The sequence below is a fragment of the Typha angustifolia genome, chromosome 5 (genome assembly GCF_048772165.1).
Source record: "Typha angustifolia cultivar Huaian chromosome 5, ASM4877216v1, whole genome shotgun sequence".
Taxonomy (NCBI): domain Eukaryota; kingdom Viridiplantae; phylum Streptophyta; class Magnoliopsida; order Poales; family Typhaceae; genus Typha; species Typha angustifolia.
The window spans coordinates 7,592,169-7,599,680 of NC_133243.1; the positions used below are offsets into that span (position 1 = coordinate 7,592,169).

At 38.6% G+C, this 7,512-nt stretch overlaps 2 protein-coding genes across 4 annotated transcripts; one reads left to right on the top strand and one right to left on the bottom strand.

The window, feature by feature from the left end:
• Window positions 1-63: 63 nt before the first annotated feature.
• LOC140760568 (transcription termination factor MTEF18, mitochondrial-like) lies at window positions 64-4,551 on the top strand. 3 transcript variants are annotated; one of them, XM_073097572.1, is made up of 2 exons: window positions 64-2,963; window positions 4,206-4,551. In XM_073097572.1, the coding sequence occupies exon 1, from the start codon at window positions 1,771-1,773 to the stop codon at window positions 2,956-2,958; it is 1,188 nt and encodes a 395-aa protein (XP_072953673.1). In that variant the 5' UTR covers window positions 64-1,770; the 3' UTR covers window positions 2,959-2,963; window positions 4,206-4,551. The 3 variants fall into 3 exon arrangements, with proteins under 3 accessions (XP_072953673.1, XP_072953674.1, XP_072953675.1); XM_073097573.1 differs by having other exon boundaries at window positions 4,218-4,551; XM_073097574.1 differs by lacking the exon at window positions 4,206-4,551 and adding an exon at window positions 3,876-4,142.
• A 1,708-nt stretch (window positions 4,552-6,259) lies between these two features.
• On the bottom strand, window positions 6,260-7,084 carry LOC140760398 (uncharacterized). Its single transcript, XM_073097329.1, has 3 exons — window positions 6,859-7,084; window positions 6,704-6,751; window positions 6,260-6,566 (listed from the first exon to the last, which is right to left on the bottom strand). The coding sequence occupies exons 1-3, from the start codon at window positions 7,042-7,044 to the stop codon at window positions 6,471-6,473; spliced, it is 330 nt and encodes a 109-aa protein (XP_072953430.1). The 5' UTR covers window positions 7,045-7,084; the 3' UTR covers window positions 6,260-6,470.
• Window positions 7,085-7,512: the final 428 nt, after the last annotated feature.

Consider the following 7,512-nt stretch of genomic DNA (forward strand, 5'->3'; position numbering starts at 1 on the left):
AAATTATAGCTTTACTAGGTCTGCAAGTTGGCAATTTAAACAGCTGGATAAGAACGCACTTAGAATTTAGAACTTGTATTTCCTGTTGCCCAAACAATGACAGGTTTCATTCTTTTACCCTTCATAGTTTCTCTGAGCTCTTATCGATCGAGTTCAAATACTGTTATCTTTCCTACAACCCTGAGTGTTGGCTTTTTAGTAGGATTGATTCAATTATATGTCTAATTGCTTATTCTGTGAGAACAAAATTTCAAAAACTTCGATCTTATCCTTCAACTGGTATTCTATATCAGTACCCAACTCATTATTAAAATTGAGAGGTCAAATAGATCAGAAAATGTCAGATTTGTTGATACCTCTGGATCCTCAAATGGTTCAGGAATATATACTATCGGTCCTATACTCCTATGAATAATTATCCTCTAAAGCTAATGAACAATTAAATCTTGGTCCTATGAAAAATTACTCATTACTTTTTAGCTTTCAATTTTCAATTATAGTGTGAACTTTCTATTCTTGCTTTTGATTTCTCTTGGCACAAGTTAGGCACTGGAGATCTGTAAGATGACTGGAAACTGTTTATGATGATTTGATGCCAATCCTATACTTTTGCAAATTATGGCCGGATCATTTTCCGTGCTGGTGCTATTGTTGGCAGTAATGCCGATTGATTTGATATTCTGCGTGTATAAGAGTGAAATAATTAGAATTTGGTAGATTGATAATTTTCATACTGGTCCTGTAGAATGTAGAACTGTCCTTGAATTCTTCTCTTTCTTCCTGATAGCCAATTCCTTCCAATTTATGTCATCCACTATGGGAGTTCAGTATTCAGTCTTTATTTATGGCATAAGATTTTCCTCCTAATAGCCAATACTTCCTAGAAGAAGAATGCTTCTCTCTACGCAGGGATGGCGCTGCCAGCCGTCCATTCCTCACTAAATCTGGTGCAAGACCAAGGTTATAGTCATTGAGAACCCATCCAAGTCACCAACATCTTGAAGGTTTACTTTTTGCTGTTCATGTCAAGTCTGCATGAACCGGTATGAAGCCGCTGAGCCAAGTAAGATGCAGACACCATTGATCTGATTCATATTTCAAGATATTAACTGATTGTAGAGTAGGTTATCAAGGTTGGTGCTTCCTTGTTATATGCAACTAGCGCTGCATGCGTTGATGGCTTTGCCTTGGTAAACTGAACACTTGGTTGGAGCTGTTTCAGATGGCTTTGCCTTCTCTACATGCTTGTCATCCATGCAATTTCTATATGGTTGAGAGTGCCTTGTACCTGGATTGTTCACTCAAGTTGACTCCAAGAATGCTCATGAATTCGCCATTAAGCCATCGATAAGTCTGATCACTTCCTTTAGTTGTACTGCTCCTCTTATTATTGGATATACATATATATGTTGTCATTTGTACTAATTGCAAGTCTAAATGTAGAATGCTTGACTTCTTTCATTCTTGTGATTTCTTATCATACTATTATGCTTTGGAAGCTATTCTAGCAAAGTCGCAGATGAATATTTACAGTAGCTGAGGGAGGGAGTCAATTTGTATTGTCGTAAGTTGAGGGTCCAAAATGACAACTTTCCTGTAAAGGACATATAAGAGTAGTTCCTTTGGCGACCCTAAAGGTGTTTGATCATTTGCCTCTACTGTGTCCGCGAAGTTTTAAGCCAATCAATTTTGGGTTTTATGCGAAGTTCTACGAAGATGTTTTGAAAACCCTGGAGAAGCGGTAGGTGGTTGGTCTCCTCTCCGAGAAGAATGCTACTTCAAAAGAAGCTCCTTTGCCTTCTTCCCTACTTCTCTCCGACAAGAACCGCCGTCGTCTCTCGCACCCATGGCTTCCTCTTGACGTCCCTTCGCTTCTCTCACTCCACAAGCAAAACCCCGTCTCCCGAATGCCCCTTCATTGTTGAATATCTCATCGACTCATTTGGGTTCTCATCAGACAAAGCAACTAAAGCATCCAAGCACCTCGCCCACCTCAAGACCCCTTCGAATCCCGATTCGGTCAGGCATTTCCTCAAAGATCACGGCTTCACTGATGGCGACATCAGAACTGCCGTGTCTCTCGACCCCAAACTCCTGTGCGCTAGAGTGGAGAAGACCTTAAACCCCAGGATGAAAGATCTGCAGGATATTGGATTCTCTCAAGCCGAGATCGTACAACTCGTCTCGTCGACTCCGAGTGCTTTCCTACGTCGGTATTTGCAGCGAAAGATTGAGTTTTGGATACCTCTGTTGGGGTCCGTAGAGAAGTTGTTGAAAGCCATTAAGATGAACAGGTACCTTCTAAGTAGCGATCTTGAGAAGATTGTTATTCCCAACATTGCTCTGCTGCGCGAATGTGGTGTTTCTGATAGGCAGATTGCCCAGACATTAATGTCGATTCCTAGATTACTCACCACAAATCACAATTCAGTGAAGACCATTGTTCGACGAGCTGAGGAATTAGGGGTACCCCGTGGCTCTGGTCTCTTCTGGCAGGCATTGAAGACCACAAGCTGTTTGAGTAGAAGAACAGTTGATGCCAAGTTCAGATTTTTGAAGAACCTTGGGTGGTCAGAAGAGCAGATTTCATCCGCTGTCATCAAGGCCCCAAATATTTTGAGGATGTCGGAGAAGAATATGCGGCAAAGTGTCGAATATTTAACCACGGAAGTTGGTTGTGACCATTCTTATCTCGCCCACCGCCCGATCATTCTTGTGTATAGCTTGGAGCAGAGATTGATCCCTAGGAACTTGGTTCTGAAGATTCTGAAGGCAAGAGGACTGCATGAAGGAGGAAGTGACTTTTATTCTGCTGTGGTGTTGAGTGAGGAGAAGTTCCTAAAAAAGTTTATCCATCCGCATGAACAAAGAATTCCTGGGCTTTTTGAAGATTATCTTGCTGCTCGTGCTGGGAATGTTCCAATCCAAGGCAAGCTTGAAGGAGATATGATGGAATAAAATTTGTAGGTTTGCTTTTCCTTCCAATCCATTGATAGTGCTTGTCAGTCTGAAATTTAATCATGACTTGCAGAAAGATAAAACTCATAGCTTTACCAGGTTTGCAACTTAAAACAACAACAGCTGGATAGGATTGCACTTGGAACTTGTACTTCCTGTTGTCCTGTTGCCCAAACAACTATAAGTTTCACTTTTGTTTACCATTCATAGTTTCTCTAGTTTTTATTTGTCGTGTGCAAAGTTTAACTATCCTACAACCCTCAGAATTGTGATATTTAGTAGGGTTGCTACAATTTTCTGTCTAAGTGCTTCATCTTCTACGAGAACAATGTTTCAAAAACGTCTCTCTTATCCTTCACCTGGTATTCTATATCGTGGAGTGGCATTGAGAGGACAAAAAGAACATAAAAATGTTACGTTTGTTGATACCTGTGGATCCTCAAATGGTTCATGAGTATATACTATTGGTCCTATGAATAATTATCCTAAAGTTTATCACCACTTAAATCTTGGTGAGTGCAAAACATACCATGTGGTTACATTTTAGCTTTCAATTTTCAATTATACTTGAAACCATTTTTTCCTTGATTTTCGTTTCTCTTGTTTATGATGACAAACCCATATCTTGCAAATTATGGCCGGATCAGTTTTGGTGTTGGTGCAATTGTTGACAGTACTACTGATTGATTTTGATACTTTGTTATAAGAGTGAAATAAATGGTATTTGGTACTTGGTAGATTGATGATTTTCATACTGGTCCTGTAGGAAGTAGGATATCTCCTTAAATTCTTCATTTTCCCCCTGATAGTTAGTCCCTTCCAATTGAAATATGCACGGCACATATTTAAGTTTGTCATCCACTATGGGAGTTCAGCACTCTGTGTTAATTTGTGACATAAGATTTCATCTTCTTCAGTTGTCAAGATTGCAGTTGACTACCTCTTAATAGTCATATTATTCTTCACGACAAAGATCGAACCTCTGGTGAAGAAAATTAGAGATGATTAGGTAGTCACCCTTAAAATTTGGTGCAAATATCTGCTGAATATAAGTAGATACATGAAGAGCACAGTGAAGGGAAAGAATGGAACTAAAGAATGAACAAACTGAATAGGATATGTACAATCTTTCCTAGTATATTTGGAATGAGAACATACAAGTTTCCTTGTATGAGTGATTTTGTCATTTTCTATAATTGAGGCAATGATGATGGGAGATTTGTGATGATTGAGGTTGCTTATGATAGAACTTTTGCTAGCACGAGATGTGACGGAGGTTCGATGAGTTACGGTCTTTGTCAGAGGTTTGATGAGCTATGACATCTTCGCTGGAGGTTCGATCCTTGTCTCCAATGTCTTCGCCAAAGGTTCAATCTTTGTCGTGAAGAATAATTGATGCTCAAAAGGATACATACAGAGTCCGCTGTGCTTACCAAGGTTACAATCATTGAGAAACCCTTCAAGCTGCCATTATCCTGAAGATTTGCCTTGCTGCTCATGCCAAAGTCTGCATGAACAGGTATACAACCACTGAGCCAAGTAAGAAGCAGACACCATTGTTCTGATTCTGATTTCAAGATAGTACCTAAATGAACAGTAGGTGGTCAAGGTTGGTGTGCTTCCTTGTTAGATGCAACTGGCGCTCTATGCATTGGCCTTCATCTTGGGAGAGTAGACACTTGATTGGAGCTGTTGCAGATGGCTTTCCCTTCTCTACTTGCTTGTCATCCATGCAACTACTACATAGTTAAGTGCCTTGTACCTGGATTGTTGCTCAAGTTGATCCAAGAATTCTCATGAATTTGCTAAGCCATCGACATGGCAGCTTGCCTCCATTAGTAGCAAGTCTTATTATTGGGAAAATATGGTTTCATTTGTACTAATTATAATTTAGAATGCATGACTTTGTCCATTCTTGTGATCTCTTGTCACTATTTATTGGTCGATATCATATGAAATATGAAACCTCTACCTTGTTACATGGTAAAATTGCAAGCTATTCTAGCAAAGTCCCAGTCATTTATGCCTGCCTGCTTAGGCCATATTTACAACGTTTAATGGCGAAGTACTTATCTGCAGGGTGGAGTATAACATTCATTACCCTGATATTTATATCATCATATGATCTCAAACTATTCTTTCATGTTTACATTTGCTTCTGCTATTATGGATGATTGTGTATTATCTCACTGCTATGCAAACATCTCTGAAGCTTGATGAGAAGATTGGATCAAACATCATTATATCAGATTCTACTCGTGAATATCTATCATTTGGGTTTACAGATTTCGTTTCAAACTTATTGTGGGAGAGTGAGAAGAAGTGGAATTCCAAAGACTTGGGACTAGATTTCAACTTCAATTACCCACATTGATATCTAGTGTTTGTCTGAACAACCCAGGTTGCCATACTTGTGTGGATACTGACAAGAGCCACCCAACATTGAATTTTAGTTACATTCCATCAAATTTGGTGGAACGCCAACATCTTGAATTAGCTAGTTTCTTATTGGATGTTTGCCATAAAGATTGATTCTATCTTCTAGTAAGATATGAGATCCAAGAGCACTTAAAATCCCCCCGGGAAAACTTCCCATTTCAATCCCTTCTTTTTCCTTAATTCTCGATTAGGCCCATATTATGTTCTCTTTTTCTCTAATTATTATCCCAAAAGATCTTCTCTGGTAGTCTTCATTTGGATAGTTTGAAAAAAATGGTAGGGGTTGAACCAAAAAATTAAGCCCATGTAGGAAGACATGCAGATCCATGCAAATATATATCATATATAACGAGAAAGAATCAAGATAGAGAGAAGTTTACACTGGGTTTCTTTTAATCCTCTCTTCTGCATTGAGATGAATCCTTTGGATCTTTTGAAAGACTACCTCTTCAGTCTTTGGCCATTTTTGGTGCTCTCTCTCTCCCTCTCTCTCTTCTCCTTTGTCTCTCCTTTCATGATCACTCCTATTGATCTCTCAACTACTCCTTTACCATAATTCATTAATAACTATGAAACACCATTTAATGCATGCAGTGCATTACTACTGTGTCAGATGTGGTGTATATTTCATAGTTTTTCCATAGATATTATTATATCATAAGCCAGGCCATATTTGTGGTTTTAATAATCACTTTTTGAAAACATAACAATTGTAGCCTTTCAGAACATATATTTATGTGCATGGAATGCATCAACTTTCGAGCCCCCGACATGTGTCCACACAATTTTTGATGGATTTCTGTTGGATTTTTCTCAGACCGCATTGATTCTATCACCTTCAATAACATCACCAAGACATAACTTGAAACTTATTTCATTCAACTTAATTACTTTAGGATTAGAAATACCAGGAAGAATACAAGATTTATATATACATATACACAGGTGGATAGCTACTAATACTCATCTTAATCACAAAGGCAGTAGAGCTTAATTATATATATATATATATATATCCATGAATCTCTTTCTTTCTCTCTCTCCCTTTCTGCAACTCTGGTCATCAATTAAGCTCAGTGGTGCTGACCAGGTGACCCAGTGCTTGGTGGTGGCCTAACTGGCCTGTTCCTTCTTGAAGTAGCCGAACTCTCTATGGTGGGATCATCTCCCTGCAAGTAATTAGAAACTGTGAATTAGAAGAGCCCATGCAGTAGTAGTAGTAGTAGTAGTAGTAGTAGTAGTAGTAGTAGTAGTAGTAGAAAATCCATGCAAATATTCATGACAAAAATAAGAGAGAAAATATTACAGTGGGATTCTTTTCATTCTCTTCTTCTTGAGATGAACCATTTGGGAGCTGCAAAAATGAAAGGCATGAGGTACTTCCTAGTAAATTAGTTAAGAGATCTAGAGAGAGAGAGAGAGAGAGAGAGAGAGAGAGAGAGAGAAAGAGAGAGGTTTTACATTGGATTGCTTTCCATTAATCTCTTCTTCCTGAGGAGGAGGAGGAGCCTCCTTTGGATCCTTGAAAGAATCACACAAACCCAAGCAACAGCTGCAAGCTTTCACCAACTGCTGCAGGAAAGAGTAGGGGTGGGTGAAGGAGGCCACGTCTGCTCCGGAGCTTTCCACCGCCGTTTCCTTAGCCATTTTAGAGCTCCCTTCTTCTTCTTCTTCTTCTTCTTCTTCTTCTTCTTCAACACTTTATATATATATATATATATATATATATATATGAATATATAAATTATTTCCCTCAGGTATCGGTTGTGGACCACTGGACTTTGTGGTCTTTCATTAATTATTTCTTATTTATGACACAATTTATTGCAGTGCATCTTCTACCAAGGATAAATTACCATTATAGCCTCGAACCTTTGTGTGCAAAAGAATGGATGCAAATGAATCGATTCCAAAATTATTTATCCGAGTAGGTCAGTTTTAGCTTTGTTTCACGTAAATCACCGACTAATTAAGAAATAATTATTTTACTTGGTTCACTGAGAATCACTCAAATTGTCACCGACTTGTATCAATTTAAATTATTATTCATCACTTGCAACTTCTAATAAAGCATAAGATAGAAACGTACCGATTTAAACTGAAGAACTAGGAACT